The sequence below is a fragment of the Tamandua tetradactyla genome, chromosome 2 (assembly GCF_023851605.1).
Source record: "Tamandua tetradactyla isolate mTamTet1 chromosome 2, mTamTet1.pri, whole genome shotgun sequence".
In the NCBI taxonomy this organism is placed as follows: Eukaryota; Metazoa; Chordata; class Mammalia; order Pilosa; family Myrmecophagidae; genus Tamandua; species Tamandua tetradactyla.
In genome coordinates, this window is record NC_135328.1 from 143,206,490 (window position 1) to 143,227,107 (window position 20,618).

The 20,618-nt window shown below is 38.1% G+C and overlaps 1 protein-coding gene across 1 annotated transcript in view; it reads left to right on the forward strand.

Annotated features, from left to right (window-relative positions):
* The window catches only part of CCDC170 (coiled-coil domain containing 170), a 101,596-nt gene that overhangs the window by 16,377 nt on the left and 64,601 nt on the right, over positions 1-20,618 (forward strand). The window contains exons 2-3 of the mRNA XM_077149283.1: positions 14,551-14,691; positions 17,227-17,483. Of these exons, the coding sequence (XP_077005398.1) occupies positions 14,551-14,691; positions 17,227-17,483 (398 nt within the window). The remainder of the gene's footprint in view (positions 1-14,550; positions 14,692-17,226; positions 17,484-20,618) is intronic.

Consider the following 20,618-nt stretch of genomic DNA (forward strand, 5'->3'; position numbering starts at 1 on the left):
TAAAAATTTTTTAAAAAGTGTTCTAGTTTGCTAGCTGCCGGAATGCAATATACCAGAAATGGAATGGTTTTTAAAAAGGGGAATTTAATGAGCTGCTAGTTTACAGTTCTAAGGCTGAGAAAATGTCCCACTTAAAATAACTCTATAGACATGTCCAATTTAAGGCATCCGGGGAAAGATACATTGGTTCAAGAAGGCCGACAACGTTCAACGTTTCTCTGTCAGCTGGAAAGACACATGGTGAACATGGTGGCATCTGCTGGCTTTTATGTGGCTCTACCAAAAGGGGCTCTCTCCAAAATGTTTCCTCTTTTAAAGGATTCCAGCAAGCAACTCTACCTTCAGTGGGTGGAGACACATTTCCATGGAAATCATCTAATCAAAAGTTATCACCCACAATTGGGTGGGTCACATCTTCATGGAAACAATCAAAATGCTCCCACCCAGCAATATTGAGTGAGGATCAAAGGGCATGGCTCTCCTGGGGTCCACCCCAGACTCAGATCAGCACAAAAAGACATTCATTTTGGAGAGATCATTTTCTATTCTCAGTTGTAAACCATGGGAGGGATTTATGAATGCATGTGTCACATACAAGCTAGCAGAATGGGTCTGGAACATTTGTAAATGTAGGACCTCATGAAAATTGCTTTCCCTATCTCAGCCTTAGTGTCCTCAATGTGAAAATGGTGTATTAAAATATGATTGGGGTTTTGACTCAGTTTACTGGATTGAATACTTCTGTTTTACATCTTATCTTAATTTCCCAGGGCCTCTGTAACAAAGTTTCACAAACTAGGATGCATTAAAACAAGAGAAATTTATTGTCTCATAGTTTGGAGGCTGGAGCCTAAAATCAAGGTGTTGGCAGGGCCATGCTCTCTCTGATGTCTGTAGGGAAGAATCTACCCCATGCCTCTCTCTTGATTTCTGTCAATGGCTGGAAATTCTTGGCAGAGACCACTCCAATCTCTGCCTCATTTGTAGCATTTTTCTCTGTAGTCGCTGTCTGTCTCTCCTCCCCACTTCTTGTAAGGATCCAGCCATACTGAATTAGGTTCACACTGATCCAGTTTGGTTTCATCTTAATTAATCAGATCTTCAAAAGCCCTATTTCCAAATAAGGTCAAATTCATGGAAGTAGGTGTTAGGATTTGAACATATCTTTTGGGGGAGACACAACTCAACCCATAACACATCTTTTGCTTCTCTAAATCCTATTAAAATGTGAGTAAAAAATGTAGCAAAGATATCAGTCCACAAGAGTGCTAGAAATAAGTCACTGGCAACCAAATATTTTCACCATCTTAAAAGCACAAAACAGTGACTCCATGATGATGAATAAGTGAGTGGACATCCCCCACACCCACACCTACACACAAAATAGCAGTGCCAGAGGTCAAATTGTTCTTCCCAGAGGATTTCCAAGGTCCATGGTTGGAATCAGCAGATGAAGATGTGGATTAGAAAGCAGGAATCGATCAGGGTCATTAATTAATGGGTAGTAAATGGACCAGGTGCTTGTTACCAGTGCCCCCTCCACTCCCATGTGCAGTAGATCAACTTGCTCCCACCTGTGCAGTCCCACCTGTGCTGTAAGTTAATGCGCTCCCTCTCCCCCAACGCTCATGTACACAGAACACACAGTTTGCCCTACCCAATTTGGGGCAAGTCCTTCAAAACAAATATAAGTGTGTTTATGTAACTTAAAGGACTATGCCTTTGATAGCCTTTGATTCTTTTTATTATACTTTCTTATAATATTTACCCCTAAAGGCTGAAATATATTAAACTGTACCTTAGTGAAGTCACTTCGCTGGAGAACTGAACTTTCTGGGACTCTAATTTAGCGAACCTGAAACAGTGGCTGGTGAATTTATTTCTGATACTTTCTCGCTCATGTATCATTTTCTTCAGGTATTTAGCAGACACATAGCTCTTTTTGGTGAACTTCTTGTCTTACTTTGCCTGAGCTGCTATCACAAATACTATACAGTGGGTTGTCTTAAACAATGGGAATTTATTGGCTCATGGTTTCAGAGGCCAGAAATTAAATCAAGGTGTTGACGGGACCATGCTTTCTCCCTGAAAACTAGCATTCTAGTACTGGCTGCCAGATCCTTAGGCTGCCTTGGCTTGCATCTTTGCCTCCCGTCACATGGTGATGACCTTTCCTTTCTCGAATCTACTCTGTTGGTTTCCGTTAACTTTTGGCATTTGGTTCTTTATGAGGCTTTCTGTAATCCAGATTAAGACCCATCCTCATTCAGGTGGGCCACAATCTAACTAAAAACAACATCTTTGAGAAGTCCTATTTACAATGGGTTCACACCCACAGGAATGCTGATTAAGATTAAGAATACGTGCTTGTTGGGATACATAATCCAATCTACCACATGCCTGAAGTATGGATTCTACATACACGGTGAGTATAAAGTTGAGAGACTATGTAACTTAGTTGGGCTCTGAAGACAGTTTTCCTCTCTATAGTGGATATATACCATTTTGCCAGTTCAAGGTAATTCATCCCTCCCTTTTTCCCCTAAGGGAAGTAAGTCTCTGCTGTGGGAGTGGGGTGGGGTTATGACTCATCATGGCCCCACGAGAGGAGTCTTTGGGTTGAGAACCTCCTCAGCCCCTCTTTTCCTTCTTGGCCTTGGCCATCAGCTTCTGCCAAAGTCCTTGGCTTTGCCTGGCCTCTGGAGGCCCAGCTATGTTCCTTGCTCCTTGCTGTCATCCCAAGTCAGGCTATGATGGAATATAACCAACTCTTTCTTTATACTGAGAGAATCTTGGAATTCCTTAACCAGCCCATTGCCAGGAATGGGGCTCTTTAGACATCAGCCCAGTACAGTGGTTGATGGTATTTGGTATAGCTGTTGAGATTGGGATGAGCTGATGAGCAAGTCAAAAGAGAAGACTAGGATATTACTGAAAAGAGTATACATGCACATATGTCCGTTCATCCATCTGTCCATCCACACATCCATCCATCCATCTTTCCATTCATCCACCCATCCTTCTGTCCAGCCACTTATTCAACAACTAATTACTGAGCATTTAATTTGTGGGAGACCCTGGGTAGGTGCTAGGTATGCCTTGGTAGTGTTTGGAGAGGTGAAGATTTTGAATACATATTCACCCATAGTAATTGCTTTAGCCTTGAGTTAAGTGCTGTGAGGAGGAGCATAGGTTGTTGTAAGAGAGTAACTTGGTGATAGTGGTGGGGCTCAGTGGGAGTTATGATTAGTCAGGATCTATAGGAAGTTGGGTATTAGGAAGGATTTTAAATAGTAAATACTGGAAGAGTGAGAGGATGACTGTTAAGGTATATACTCAGTGCTAGTTTCTTCATTGGCTTCTGTACCCTTTTAGAGCATCTCAACTACCTCCAGCTATCCTCATAATATAGGAGCCTGGGATGAGGATAGGATGCAGTTTGTGGTGAGGAGAGAGGGTGAACGCTGGTTATTTAAATAGATTATGGATTCCATCTTTCAAAAGAAAGGGTTTTCTAGGTAGGTCTCCCCACGTTTGTCCTGAAGACTGTGCTGAGAATGTGCTCACTGCCTTCATGATAAATAATGAGAGTTGCTAAGCCTTATATTTTAATTCTTGAAATCCTGCCTTTAATCCAATTTATTCAGGGAACAAATCAGAGAACAAATACATCTAAAAAGTTTAATTGTGGCTATTTCTTTCTTTCCTTGCAGGGATTCTTATAGGAAGGTTGAAAAATATTTTATTTTATTTTTCCTACAGTGAAACCTGGAGAGATATGCAGGGCTAACATTTTCTACCTCCTTATTTTGTAATGCAAGCCACTGGGGGAGGCTCTGTGCTATCAGGAGTGTGTGTATACTAGTGGCGATGGAGTCTTCTTACAGAGAAAAGATGGCTAGAAATGATGAAGCAGCATCATTTTATTGAGTTTTCTTTGGGCTGAGCTAAGGGCCATCTTGGAAGAGAAAGCAAGGATTTATACTTTAGTGCAACCAGAAATTTTTATGGTGGTTTCCTCTCTGTGATTTATCCTCTGTTAATTGGAGATCTTTCTACAGTTAATAAAAACATTTTTAAAATCATCAAATTTTGGTTTTATTCCCTAGAGACAGTTAATATTTTGGCTATAACATTATTTATATTCCATCTATTTCAATAGTGAAATTTCTGTCCCAACTGTCGTCATTATACGACAAAAGCATTCCAAGTATTGCTGGAAGCTCTGATTCTTTTTTCCACTTCTGTCTCCTTTTTGTATGATGGGGTTCAAGTTCAGGGTTTCCTGTTGCCTCTACAACCAATAAGGAATTCACAAACACAGTATTCAGTTTGTCAAAGTCTGCAGTCTAGGAAAATTAGAATGTGAAAACTGAGAACCTAGGAAATTGGACTCTTTAAACATACTTTCAGTTGTCTTTACTTACTCAAGAAATTAATTTTAATATTAACATAATAGTCACTTTTCCTATAAAATTTAGAACATTATAAATGAAGCTGAACTTTCCTTTGACAACTATCTCTGATACTGATCTTCTTCCCTCATTCTCCAGAGGTAATTATTAATGTTAATCCTTCAGACCATTAAAAAAACTTTTTGCATTCATTCATATTTATATTCATGGAAAATATATACTTTTATTTCACATGAGGAGGTATCATACTGTTAGTTTCATTCTAATTATTTACATTAAAGTATGTTTTTGAGACCTATTCATATTGCCCTAAATAGATTTAGTGCAGTCCTCTGCTTTCTAGATTTCCATCTCTTTTACTTTGTTAAAGCTGCCAGAATGCAATATACCAGCTATGGAAGGCTTTTAAAAGGGAGTTTATTAAGTTGCAAGTTAACAGTTCTAAGGCTACAAAAATGTTCAAACTAAATCATCCAAGAAGAGATTCCTTGCCTCAAGAAGGCTAATGGGTCGGAAACACCATTACTGGGTTCCCACGTGTTAACTGAGAAGGCATTTGGCTGACACCTGCTGGTCCCTTGCCCTGGGCTCCATTGTTTTCAGCTTGTTTCCTATGGTTTCCTCTCTAGGTATCTGTGGGCTTTCACAGAGCTCCTCCTGAATACAACTCTGGGCTCCGGCTTTCTCAGCATCTCATGGGAAGGCACATGGCAATGTCTGCTGGGCTCTGACCATGTCTAGGCATCTGCTCTCTTTGTTGGCACTCCAAGCATCTCCAAACATCCATGGCTCTGTTCTGAAGCACCTGTTCTCCAAGCTTCTGCATCTCCAAGCATCTCTCTCGTCTCTGAGCTTTCTCCAAAATGTTCCCTCTTTTCAAAGATTCCTGTGAACTAATCAAGACCCACCTTGAATAAGCAGAGTCATAGTTCCCTCTAATCAAAAGACCACCCCACAATGGTGTGGAGATAATCTCATCAAAAGGCCATAACCGCAGCTGGGCATGTCACATTGCCATGGAGATAATCTAATCAAAAGAGTTTCCACCCTACAATATCTAATAAGGTTTAAAAGAAATGGCTGTTTCCGCAAGATTGGATCAGGATTAAACCATTAAAACATGGTTTTCCTGGGGTACATAATATTTTCAAACTGGCACACCATCTTATGGATATACTATAGTTTCCTAAGTCCTAGTTTCCTTATTCCTATGTGGATGGACATCACATTCCAAGAGCATTTACATAGAATTAAAAGTAGAATTGTTGGGTTGTAAGGTATATGACAAAGAGCACCTGCTGTGGTTGTACCATTTTACCTGCCCACTCACTCAGCTTACTTTAAATAAAAAAATAATTACATGGCAGAAAAGTAGTCATTGCTACAGTTTCCTGTTATCTGACAATATAATTTCCCTTCTAGGTCTCATTTTCCTTATCATTAGATGAGGTCATGAGAACAACTCCTACTCGAAAGGCTGTTGTAAAGAGTGAATGGGAGTAGTTCCTAGCCCTAGAAACTGCTCAGTGATTATTGTGATCATGATAATTTTTTCTTTTTAGAATTATGCCAGGATTGGTACTTAAGGCAAACTCCCCAAGTTTTGGCACCTAAGCTTTTTCTAACTGTAGCTCCTCCCCACCCAATAAAGAAAAAACTCTATTTCTTCTGGCAGAGAAACAGTATGAAGAATATTTTAGAATAAATACTTTTTTTTCCAGTAAGAATAGTAAATAAGAAGAGATTTTAAGTGAATAAGAGTGACACCCAAGAGAAAAGGGTTGGGGAAAGTAGGTGTAAACGTAATATAATAAGCCTTTTCACAAAACTTGATTTTATGCAGAAATGTCTTTTTCCAAAACTCTTTCCATGGCTGCTAAGATGGAGATGATCGGATTTATTTTGTAGCTCTTATAACCATCACACTATCCTCTGGAGGCACTAATTAGTCTTAGAAACCAAATGCAGACAGAAGAAGAAAAACAGGAGGGCCAGGAGAGGCCTTCAAAGTAGAGAGAAGAACTAAGGAATAATCAGAGGTTTACTGGAGAACTGATTGGGTAAGAGAAATGCCGTCTACAGGACAGATTTAGTCTATGCACTGTAAATGAAGACAGGAAACCTTATTTGGTAGGAAGAAGTCAAAGAAGAGTAGAGAGGGTCTTAAAGGGATTGCTCGGTAGGAGTGAGCTGGAAGCTAGCATAGAAAGAGAAAGAAGCTAAAGGAAGCATTCCACAATAGAAGAACCTGTGATCAAGCAATTGTGTACTACCATATGGAACTGTGCTGGAACAAACTGGAGATCAGGGATAGTCTAGAAAGACAAGTGTGGATTTAGAAGCTTCTGTGTGGCAGAAGTAGGCACTGATTTTCTCCTGATTTTTTTGTCCGTAGGATAATAAGATCACTAAGTACCAGAGTAGCAAGCCTGGCTCAAGATGTTGCCCTCAGTTGGATAATTGGGCACACCACATACCAAATTATGAATAAGCTTATTGATCTTTTCTTTATGTCCTTGAACTTTGAAGCCATCTTTTTTTCAGAAAAGATAATGAGCACCATGTGAAGCATTTTTTTGGTAAAGTCTCACATTGTTATTTATTTATTTGCATGGGCAACTCTGCCTGCTGAGCCACTGTGGCCTGCCCCTGTGAACCAATTTTGATCATTATCACAATAAGTCGCAGACTTAAATCATATGTAATTGGATTCCTAAAATTAATATAAAATTGCTTCATGGGTTAGCTGTGAGGTTCCTAATAACTGAGATTTTTTTTTTCCCTACATGAGGGCAAATGGATGAGGTTTTAATCTTGCCATTCTGAATTGGGTCAAATTGGTTTTTTAAGTGAAGATTGCTTAATACTTACAGGAAAAGTTGAAAAATTTTCAAAAAAATTTGAAATAACTACAGAAGTGTTTAATTGAGAGAACAAAAGCCCTGGAATATCTGTTCTCATGGATGTCCAACTCTTCCATGCCAATGAGGGTTGGGTCTTTGTCAGCATGTTCTTCATAATGGCACCGTGCAGCAGAATTGGCAAATTTGTTTTGTTTTTTTTTGCCTGGGCAGGCACTGGGAATCAAACCCGGGTCGCTGGCATGGCAGACAAGAGAATCTGCCTGCTGAGCCACCGTGGCCTGTCATGAATTGGCTTTTTTTTTTAGGTTCTTCTTCCTTTTTTTAATTTAGGGAGAGCTATTTATTCTGATTATGAAAGAAAAACATGTGATTGTAAAGATTTGGAAAATACAGAAACATTTAATAAAGAAGAAAATAAAATTTGGTCCTATAAACCAAAAGAATAACCACAGTTAACATTTTCTTTCTAATAGCTTTGTTTTCTATAAATTATATTTAACTATGCACCTAGTGCATAAATACATTCTTCTTGAAAGAAATCAAGCCATTTCCCCTCCTGCTTCAATTCTAGTGTCACCACTCCTTTCAAGACTATTCTCTCTCGGCTTCTCTTTTTTTCTCTTCATGTTTTTGTGTAGAAACCTTTTTCCTTGTGTGTAGTGCATGATGAAACTATCAAAATAGGGACCTGTGCCTTTTATTTTTATTCGATGATATGACTAGGTGGGTATTATTATGTCCGAACATATAGCTCTATCTCATATCACCTGTTGCACAGTATTCCAGAGTATGGGAATGCCTTCATTTAGTAAGTGCTTTGAAGATGAAAACTTAAGTTGTTTCAAGAAACTTTTTTGTTGTGGTTGTTGGCATTATCACCGATGGGATTATGAACATCCTTACATACATCTCTGTGCACATGTGTGCTCATTTTGCAAGGGACAATAAAAGGGAAGTGAACTTGATGGGTCAGATGGGTTGACGCTTAATCCCTTAAAACATTTTTTATTGTGGTAACATATACATATACCCTTGAGGGCATTCATAAAACTGAGCTTTCACAAAAACCGCAATAAATTGCCTGCAGTAGAAATAACATAGACAAGGAGAAAGGTGAGGATATGGAATGAGTGGTGATACAGCAAAGGTGTCTTACAGCCCGAATGGGTGCGAGTCAGCCCCACAGGAGTGCTCCAGGGATGGTCAGCCCTGAGCAGAGGGCAGGGCAAGCAGAAGTCAATAGCAAAACCCAGAAAACAAAACCTCTCAATGGACTCAGATCAAAGGAGAAATCTAAACCCAGTTGAAGACTATCTTGAAGAAAGCTATGTAGAGGACACTAAATAAGAATGTATGGGGTAGCCAAAGTAGGGATGAGAGGAAAGCCTAGCCCTAACTACATACATATATTCCTTCTTACGGGCAATTACATTCACTGGTACATTTATACACACACACACACATTACTCTACTGAAAGAGTTCAAAAGGGAACAAAACTGGAAAGACAAGGAGGGAAAAAGGACATGCATAGGGATAAAAGCAGAAATTAATGAACTGAGTAAAAGCAAATGGCAGTTTTAATAAATAAACCAAAATCTGGCTCTTCAGAAAGAAAAGAAACAGTAAAACTCTCAAAATAAGAAATGATATTTGGAAAACATTTGCAGATATGATGGAAAGCAAAAGAATCATAAAAGATGATTTTGTTTAACTTTATATAAGTGCATTTGAAAAAATGTGATGAATTTAAAAAAAATTCTAGGAAATATAATGTACCAAAAGCACTTCTAGAAAAGATACAAACTCTAAATAGACTACTGTTGAACAAATAGAGAAAGTTTCCAAAGACCTACTCCCCCAAATAAACACTGGGTCTGGGTGATTCCACTAAATGTTTGAGGAACAGATAGTTTGTATGCTACTTAAACTGTTCCAAAGCATGAAAAAGGAAGAATACTACAATATTTTATGACATTAGCATAGCACTGATAATAAAAATGAACAAACAAATGAAAAGCCACCACCAAAAAGACTGCATAAAATTCAAAACTATGGACCAATTTCTTTATAAAGGTTGATGGCAAAATCCTAAATGTTAGTGAAGAGGATGTGATGGTACATTATATTTCATGATCAACTGGTTTTTATTACAGGAATATAAGTGTATGCGTTTCCTGTGGCTGCTATAACAAGTTATCACAAACCTAGTGGCTTAAAACAATGCAAATCTATTCTCTCACATTTCTGGAGGTCAGAAATTAAAAATTATTCTCACTGGTCTAATCAAGGCGATGGCAGGGCTGGTTCTTTGTTGAGGCTCTAGTAAAGAAGAGCTGCTTGCTTTTTCCAGCTTCAAGAAATTGCCTGCATTTCTTGGCTCCTGACTCCCTTCCATCTTCAAAGCCAGTAATTGCATCACTCTGACTTCTGCTTCCATTATCACATAGTCTTCTTTGACTCTAAGCTTCCTGCCCCTTCTTATAATGACCCTTAGGGTCACATTGTGTACACCCAAATATTCCAGGGTAATGTCTCCAACTCCAGATCAATTGATTTGCAAACTTAATTCCATTGGTACCCTAATACCTCCTTGTCATGTAACTTTACATATCTGCAGGTTCTGGGGATTAGGACGAGGACATCTGTTATAGTTTGCTAAAGCTGACAAAGTGCAATACACTAGAAATGGGCTGACTTTTACAATGGGGATTTATTAACTTACAAATTTACAGTTCTAAGGTTGTGAAATGTCCAAATCAAGACATCAACAGGTGATGCTTTCTCCCCAGAGACTGGCTACTTGCCATCCTCAGCTTCTCTGTCACATGGCCAGGTACATGGCTATGTCTGCTGGTCTCTCCCTTCTCTCCTGGAATTTGTTGCTTTCAGCTTCTGGCTTCAGTGGCTTCCTCTCTGTTTTCTGTGTATCCTCTCTCAGTTTCTCTGGCTTTTCTGTCTGAGCTTCTCTGGGGCTTTTTTTTTTCTTCTGTGTTCTCTCTTTATCTTTTATCCTCTTAGAAGGGACTCAAGGAAGAGGATTAAGACCCACCTGTAATGAGGTGGGTCACATCTCAATTTAAGATCCTACTCAAATGAAACCACACCCACAGGAATGGATTAGCTTTAAGAACATGATCTTTTCTGGGGTACATATAGCTTCAAATCATCTCACTATCTACGGGGGCCATTATTCTGCTTACTACAAACTTAGGTTATGTCAATATTGGAAAAGCTATTAATACAATGCACTTTATTAATAGATCCAAGGAGAAAAACAGTATCATTTTCCTTCACAGATGTTGAAAAAAAATTTGATAAAAATTTATTCTTGATTAAAAAACTCTTAGTAAAGTAGGAATAGATTATTCTTCCTTATGATAAAATGTAAAATACAAATACATTCCCATGACAGTCAGGAACAAGACAAAATGTCTGCTATTGCTATTCTTGTTTAACAGTGTTTGGGGGTATTAACCATGGAATTCTTTTATTTATTTGTCTATTTTATTTTTTACATGGGCAGGCACCAGGAATCGAACCCGGGTCCTCTGGCATCGCAGGCAAGCATTCCTGCCTGCTGAACCACCGTGGCCCGCCCTAACCATGGAATTTGTTAGAAAAAAAAAAAAGTAGAAGTATAAAAATGGGAAAGGAGGAGTTGAAAATATCCTTATGTGCATGTGATTAGCATAAATCTAAAATGCTATGATGCGACGTATAGGAATTCCCGAACAAATGGGAAAAATTCTTTTGGTTCAAAGACTCAACATTTTAAGAGACACCAATTCTCCTTAAGTTTATTTATAAATTACCATTATCCCAATGAAAATATCAAGAAGACTTTCTGGTTTCATAAGATAAAACGCACCAGTAATAATAGCCAGGAATATTATGAAAAAGAAGCCCTACCAAATATTAAAATATTCTGGGTTTACAACTGCCTGTCAAGTGCATGTCCACTTTTCATTCCCTGCACTCATCCTGCAGCCTTCTTTCAGGTCATTAACTGCACAGGCCACACTCCTGCCACAGGACGTTTTAGCTCTTTGCTGTTTGTTGTTCCTGCTTTAACATCTCTTGCCTATTCTTATTTAATCCCTATTTAATCATCACTTCTCAAGGGGAATTTCTCCCTCCCATTTCCCTAATCTTTTTTTTATTAAAAAATTTTTTTTAAACATAACAACAAACAAACTTGAACATTCTTACCGTATGATCATTCCATTCTTGGTATATAATCAATAACTCACAATATCATCACATAATTGTATAGCCATCACCATGATCGTTTCTTAGAAGATTTGCATCAATTCAGACAAAGAAATAAAAAGAAAAAAGAAAAAACTCATACATACCATACCTCTTACCTTTCCCTCTCATCGACTGCTCATATTTCCATCTACCCAATACATTTTAGCCTTTGTTTCTCCTAATTTTTTTCTATACCCCTTACCACTCCCTTTCATTGATCACTAGTATTTCAATCTATGAAATTTATTTTAACATTGCTACCCCATTATTTATTTATTTTCAATCCATATGTTTTACTCATCTGTCCATACCATAGAAAAAAGGAGCATCAGACACAAGGTTTTCACAACCACACAGTCATACTGAGAAAGCTATATCATTATACAATCACCTTCAAGAAACATGGCTACTGGAACACAGCTCTACATTTTCAGGCACTTCTCTCCAGTCTCTCTAATATACCTTAACTGAAAAGATGATATCTATATAATGCGTGAGAATAGCCTCCAGTATAACCTCTCAACTCTGTTCGAAATCTCTCAGCCATTGACACATTATTTAGTCTCATTGCTCTCTTCTTCGTTTAGGTTGACAAGGTTTTCTCAATTCCTTCATGCTGAGTCCCAGCTCATTCCAGGATTTCTGTCCCACATTGCCAGGAAATTTTACACCCTGAAGTAATGTCCCACATAGAGAAGGGGAGGGCAGTGAATTTACTTGTCGTGTTGACTGAGAAGGAGCGTCTCCCTAATCTTAAATCAATTTCTTTCACCATCTTCTCTTTCCTTTCCTTGCATTTATTCCAGTTTAAAATTAGGCAATCATTACTGTGGTTATTTGATAAATTTTGTTTCCCTATTAGACTCAATAGTTAACTCAGTTCCTGAACCAGAGTAGGCTCTCAATAAATAGTTGTCAATAACTAATCTATAGTGTACTGGATTATGGAAGGCGATTAACACCTAGCATTTCTATTCCAAACTCAGCAAGCAAAAGGGCTTCTTAGTGTAAGCCCTGCTGCAGTGTCAGGGTGGTTTTATCTTAATATATAATTTCTTTCACTTGTGCACAAACATCTGAAGATGCTAATGGTTTTGCTAGTGTTCTACATTAGACGGTAACCTCCTAGAAGGAAGGGCCATTTCTGAATAGACCTGTGGAATTCTTAACATTACCTGCAAAACATTATTTTTTTTAATAAGAAGGAGATAGAAAATAATGATACAACAGCATCATTTCCTTAAAAAGATATTAGTTATTAAAAGGGAAAGTCATAGGCATCAGGGAAGTGATTTTTGTAAGGAATATTATAAAATGATGTGCCACACACTACAATTTAGACCTCTCCTGGTGCCGCCCTGGCTTATTTTAGCAAATATAGCTGCAGTGGTTGGGGTGGAAAAGTCCCTTCTGAATACTGAGTGGGGCTGAGCAGGATGTGGTTCTCTTCTCAGAGTCAGACTTGTGCTTTCTCGCCGGGAGAATCTCTCCAATCCCTTCTTGAATGTGCCGCAGTTGGCAGATACTGGCTTTTACCAAGTGCACTGAAGGTTTTGTTTGGCTTTTTGTGGACCAAAACACACCAGCCACGACAACACTTGTTGGAAGGTTAAGGATTTAAGGGCGACTTTTGTTTTCATGAGTCTTTCCAAACGGTAGTCTCTGGCAGTTGCGTAGCTAGGCAGTCATAAATGGTTTCTCTGGTGTGTCCCCTGGGGCCACTCTGATATTCCAGGAAATCCTCCTCTATGTGGCCTTATTCAGATTCCATCAAAAACACAAATGGCTTTCATGTTTGTCTTTCACAGAGATTCTGAGCCCTGGAAACTTCATCAAAGTAGGTGTAAGGATCTGTCTGAGGCAAGGGTGGTTCTAAAAGTAGGCAGGCATTGTGGTGCACGTAGGATAGAAACAGGACTATGAGTCAAACCCTCAAATCTGTTCTGCACACGGGTTTGTTTGGTTCACACAACATTTCTTTTGTAAACATTTAAATTAGCTGCCCAGCTGCAAAAACTGGGAATTTTTACTTCCAAAAGTCTGAACACATGGCTTGTCTTGAACAATTGGAATCGTTCGGTCATGCTGAGATCCTTATTTGTGCATATGGCAGCCCTCAGTGCAGCTGAGAGTTGTCCGCTTCTACACGATCCTATACACAAGAGATTATCTCAGGTTTACTGGAGTCCATGTCATGAAGAGAATAAAAGTACAATACTTAGTTATGAAGTGTGAAGAAGACATTTAAGTCACATGATTTCATTGATGAATAAAAGAAACTTTATTCAGCAGACGAGTGATGAGATGATAATCTTTATAGTCTAGAAATAGAACAACGAAAACTCTCCTAGTTACTGAGGATGTAGTATTGTCATTTGTGGTGGTTCTTTGTTGACACTATGGCTTCTGGACAGAAGTTACTAATAGCATCTAATTTGGGTGGATTGGAAACATTTTAAATTTCTTCAACTTCTGCCAAGGGACAGTTGCCAGTTGCAAAGGCCAGTTCTAAAATGCCAAGTTTCCCTGCAGTCCTGAGAGGGCTCAGCACCAGTCCCCTCCTGTGTACCTCCTACCATTGCACCTCACACAGCTCAGAAAATGGGACCGGCCACACTGACTATGAGCATGCTACTGTCCACAGGCTGTGAAGGGTGCACGCGGTACTTCCCTTGGTGTAGGGGCCCCTTCTTAAGTGTGGGTGCTGGAGAACTTCCTTGGAAGATGAAGGCTGTTTTGCTGGAGGGAGTAGAAGCAGAAAGGAGGCCTTCCTGATGAGGAAAGACAGCTGTTGGAGTGTATGATTGCCAAGACTCAAGACAGTCAATGCAACAGGTAGAGAAGTGCTAGAAGTCATCTTAGAATTTTGAGAATGAGGGTGAAATGATCTTAACACATTTCTCTAGGTAACCTTTTCGACACATTTGGAATACAAAGAATGCTTCTGTCTTTAATCTTGCTTTGCACAGCTGCACAGAAAAGATTGTCTGACCCTCTTCTTTATATTTGCCTTTTGGAGGAACCCTACCCGGAAACTTACGATCATCTTTTGGAAGTCCCGGACACCCGGGAGCAATTAAGCCACTATCGGAATGTGGCTGAAAATGCTCGAAGTGAACTTGCAGCAACTGTGGTCAAATTTGAATGTGTTCAGTCTGAGGTAAGATTATATGCTCTCATCACTCAGAAATAAGACTTTTAGTTTCTTAGAGTGGGGCAGAGCTTAGGTGCGATTAGAAATAGGACAGTGGGATACAGAATTAAACCTTTTGGCAAACTGTATGTTTATTCTCTTGTTGTGTGCTGTTTTATTTGTTAATGCTTTTGGAAAGCAATATACCAGAAATGGAATGGCTTTTAAAAAGGGAATTTAATAAGTTAAAATTTACAGTTCTTAGGCCATAAATATGTTCTAACTAAGGCATCCAGAAAAGGATAACTTGGCTCAATGAAGGCTGATCTAGGAAGACATGTAGCTGGCATCTGCTTCCAGCTTCTGATGCCAGTGGTTTCCTCTCTAAGTGTCTGTGGACCTTCACTTAGCTCCTCTGGTCACAACTCTGGGTTCTGGCTTGCTTAGCATCTCATGGGAAGGCACATGGTGACATCTGCTGGGCTCTACCTGTGCCTAGGCATCTGTTCTCTCTGTTGGCATTCAAAGCATCTCCAAACATCCATGTCTCTGTCAGCTCTGAAGCAACTGTTCTCCAAGTGTCTGCACTGGAGGTTTTTCCAAAATGTTTCCTCTTTTAAAGTCCTCTAGTAAACTAATTAAGACCCACCTTGAATAGATGGAGTCACATCTCCATCTAAGCAAAAGGCCACACCCACAACTGGGCATGCCACATTGCCATGGAGATAATCTAATCAAAAGTTTCAACCCTGCAGTTTTAATCAGGATTAAAAGAAATGGTTGCTGCCACAAGATTGGATCAAAACATGGCTTTTCTGGGGCATATAATAGTTTCAAACCAGCATGTGTGCCTATCCCGAGCTGTAGAGAGTTGCTGAAAGATGATGCATTTGCCATGCTGTGAAGCAGGGTAACTTTGCCTGAATTCTAAATCTGAGAGGGAATCTATAGCTTTGAGACATTTGGGGGCCACCAGAGGACTTTGGATTGATGTTTGGAGTACTTTTAGCCTCTCTTGGAATAGTTTTTTTTTTTTGATATGGATTGCCTGCAACCTGAAGCTCTGAGGAGAAAATTCTGAAGTCCTTTCCTGTGGTAATTTTATTAGCTGAGAAACATTCTAGGAAGATGATTGGGATGCATCTATCCCCTGGATTTTTTTTCTTTTAGTGTTTTAAACATTTAATTAGTGTTTTTGTAAGTTAATATTTTATTTATTACTTATATTCTATTTTCAGTTACTTAAAGTAGGCATATTTCAATTCTAACCAGGATGCCTTTCTGAATATATTTTCATAATATTCCACATATTAACATTATAATTTATATATTATATAAACACACAGCAATATATACCTATCTCTCTATACACATATATATATGTATATATATATATAGAGAGAGAGAGAGAGAGAAAGAGAGATAGAGAGAGACAGAAACAGAGAGAGATTACTAGAATATATCCTTTGAATGTGTGCCAGTGTGGGAGATGGCTTGACACTCTGCATTTCACAAGTAAACTATACAGTATTTGATTTCAAACCTCAGATCAAATTTTAACACTGCCACTTATTAGGAATTTAACCTAAGTCAAGTGAATTTAACTATGTGAGCTAGTATTGTACAAATTGAAAAGGTATTAGAAATTAAATGCATCCTCTGGATATTAAGGGCTAGGTCAGGTCTATACAGAATTTGTAGGAACATTTCCCTGTACTGGGTCTGTTGACAACCCAGTGGCCTGGAGAAGTCCTAGGCCTGCCTATGAGATAACTAGTTGTATCACTAATAGGCCTGCCTATGAGATAACTAGTTGTATCACTAAGAGTCCCAACTGGATGTGTTCATAATGTATGCAAATATTAAATATATGCATTCATATTCATGGTCCTAAGAAGTACATGCATTCATAGAGTCTTGTAGGGTAGAACTGACATTTTAACTTCAATAGGACATATACATTGACAGCATTTTGATCCCACAGAATTCATGAAAGGTAAAATGTTTCCTTTGTATAAATCCAATAAGGATTTTCATTTTCTCCCTTTTTTTTTTTTTTTTAGAAATCTGAATATTGTTTTTCTTTATCACCTACAATTAGGGTCCAGGATGGGAGTGAGAGAAATATAGTGATATCTTGGATAGTCTGTATTTATTTAGGAAAAACTGTGACCATGAGACCACAAATAGTATGGCTGGTAGGGTCCTCATTTCACTGTTTGTGTGGTAGTAAAAGCAACACAGATTTAGAAAATGGGTTACCATTGCAAAATATTTTATTGCTTTGTAAAAAAAATTCACCACAACTGTCTCTTGAGTGAGACTAAATCAACATAAGGTATTGCTCAACTGATTTTGAGAAAGAAAGAATGTGAAGTCGTCACATGGGTCATAATTTCCCATTTGGCAATACGGACACAAATATGAAAAAGAGAAAATAAAGTTGGACTAAGTCATGAATAAAAAAGTGATATTTTAAATTATGGTTTTAGGTTTCGTAAAGGTACTTCATATTTCTATGGTTAAATTCCTTGTCCTCTTTTTACTTATTTTCCATGTTAGCTTCAAGACCTCCGGTCCAAGATGCATTCTAAAGAAGTTTCCTGTCAAGAGTTGAAAGCAGAAATGGAGAACTATAAAGAAAGCAATGCCAGAAAATCATCTCTCCTCACCTTTTTGAGAGACAGGGTTCGGGAGCTAGAAGAAGAATCAGCAGCTCTTTCCTCAGCTAAAATTAGAACAGAAATCACAGCTCACACTGCAATCAAGGAGAACCAGGAATTGAAGAAGAAAATTATAGAACTGGAAGAGAAAGTACAGTAAGAGTATTTAAATATATTCCTCAGTTTCTTTAATATTGACATACCTGCTTCTAATAGTAGGATGCATCTACAAATGTGTGGTCATTTTTCACTATTGAATCCAGAAGTTCAACTTGAAAAGAGAATTATTGACCCTGAAAAATTTTCTAAGTCCATTTGTAAATGTCATCAAGAGTCTCAACAAATACAGCATTGCCCTAAGTGTGTTTATGTCCTAATGATCAGGACTACACATGCTTTTATATACAATTTGGAAGATTTTCCTCCAACTAGAGGCTGAACCTGAGGAGACTGGAGTAAGCAAGCATTCATTCAGAAGCTGGCTATGAAAATATCCAGGACCCAGATCACCCCAAATGCTCCTCACTAAATTTTATTTTGTCAGTCAATGCCCAGAGCTCATGAAATTGAGGTTTTCCATACTTAGTTCTGACAAAAGGTAGTTATTAATATACTAAAATATACTTTTAAAATTCTGCTTATGACTTTAAGCAACTTTATGTATACAATATCTGATACTTATTTTACTTATTCCTTCTTAAAAGTCAAAACACTTTATTGACCTCACTTCCAGCTTCTGTTCTCATTCTTTCCTACCACTTACTGCAAAAATCCTTAAATGTTTGTATTTACTCCCTGTCTCCCATTTCTCTCCATCTTCTCTTGACTCTTCTCCGCTGAAACCACTCAGCCACCGATGACCACATAGTGCTAAATTTAAAAGTCAGTCTTATCTTCTTGAGCTTATTTTTCAGCAATATTCATCACAGTTGATCTCTCTCCTTAACTACTTCCTTCTCTTGGCTTCCAGATGTTATATGCACCATAGTTTTATCTTACCTTTCCAGCTCCTCTGCCATGGTCTCTTTTGCTGGTTCCTCCTCCTCTCTGGAACCTCCAAATGTTAGAGGCTCCCAGAGCTCAGTCCTTGAATCTTTTCTCTTTCCTATCTAAGCTCACTCCCTTGGTAGTCTCATCTAGACCTATGGCTTTCTGTTTGATCAAAATGCTGATGATCCCACATTTATATAGCTAGTCTGGATCTCTTCCCCAGAACTCCAGACCCACATGCTTTATGACCTGCTGGATAACTCCACGTGGATGTCCAACAGGCATCTCAAAATTATCGTGTCCAAACCGAAGCTCCTGAGGTTTCTCCCCAAATCTTCCTCCACCTTCCACCATCCATTTGATGATAATTCCATTCTTCCAGTTGGTCAGGCCAAATATCTTGGTTTTCTTTCTCTTTCACATTCTATAGCTGGTCCTTCAGCAAATCTTATCTCCATCTTCAAAATAAATCTCTATTTTGACTACTTTTTATTGCCAATAACCTGGTCCAAGCCACTATCATCTCTCACTAATGTCCTAAGGTTTCCCTACCTTTGCCTCTTGCAGTGTCTTCTGAATACAGCAGCCAGAGTGTGCTTGTTAAAAGGTGAGGCAAATCATGTAAGTCTTCTGCACAGAGCCCTGCACCCCCCCTCCCCCAATCAGTGACTTTAATTCTCACTCACAGTAAAAGCAAAGTATTTTCTATGATCCAAAAGATTCATCCTGTCCTGGATTTGATGTGTTACTGTTTTACTCAGCCTTATGCTTTCCATCTCATCTCAATGTCATCTTGAACATGTCGGATATGATTCTATGTCAGGGCCAATTCCCTAAGTTCCCTGTGCATGAGCACTTTTCTTCTGCATGGCTGCTCCTCTGCTTCCTTTGAGTCTTCACCTAAAAATCACCTTCCAGTGAGCAATTCTATGACCACTGCCTCTAAAAATTCACTCCCTAAATATTCCTTGTCCCCCTTTTTTCTGCTGTATTTTTTTCTAACCCTAACATATTCTAAATTTCACAAATATTAATATTTTGATTATTGTCTTTCCAATTAAAATATAAGCTTCATGAGAACAAAGACTCCTATTTTTGTGTACAACTGTATTTTTAGTACCTTTTATAGGGCTTGGTGCTTAGTAGGTACATGATAAATATCAAATGAAATAAAAATAGTACATACTCATTGTAAAAACATTTCAGAAAAACACAAAGATGGCACTGAGAAAAGGTTAAAAATTACTCAAAATCTTATGATTAGACTGAAAAATTTATCAGTGTTAAGTTCTTGAACTTGATAATGGTACTTAATGTAGTTACATAAGTGAATATCCTTGTTTTTAGAAAATATACATGAAAGTATTATGTGTTCAAGAAATATGTATAAAGCTAATCTTAAATGTTTAGAAAGTAGTTAAAGAGTAGATAGGCTGACGGACAGATAGATGAGTAGAAAGAAAGAAAGAAACAGCAATGCAGCAAAATGTTAAAATTGGTGTTATCTAGGAACCGTGTTGTAGTTTTCTGTAAGGGTTTCTTTTTAAAATGCAATTTTATTGAGGTATATTCACACATCATTCAATCCATACAAAGAATACAATCAATGGCTCACAGTATCATCACATTAGTTGTATATTTATTACCACATCTGTATGGGTTTGGTATTATTTTTGCAACTGTCCTATAAGTTTGAAATTATTTCAAAATTAAAAGTTTAAGGAAAAAATCCTTGTGGTTACAAAACCACATTTCGTTGTGTTGTACATAAACAACACTAAGTAATGCATTATTTTGACTGAATAATATGTTGTAGATATTTTAAAAAGCCATTTGCATATCGCTTTTAATGGCCCATGGTATTTCATTGCCAGAAATATCATAATTTACTTAACCAACTCCAACTGGGTTAATTCCATCAAAAAAATTATAAACAAAGTTGCAACAAATATCCATGTGCATTTGAATTTTCATATTTGTGTGGTTATATCTTTAGAGAAGATTCCTGGAACTTTGGTTGGTGGGTTAAAGTGAAATGCCAATAAAACTGGAAATAGTTCAAGACCCTTGGGATGGAGAAGTGACGTTGAAATCTTGGGATCAATGCATGGATCATATATGTAAATGAGTCAGAGCTATGACATTTCAGTTGCCTTTCATGAGTTTGAAATACTAAATCCACATTACCTTTCATATGCTGAAAATGAGAACTTAGAAAGATATTGATGGTGGTCTCTTATTATTCTACATTTTTTTAAATAGAAATATGATATGCTTTTGAGTATACGTAATCACATGCTT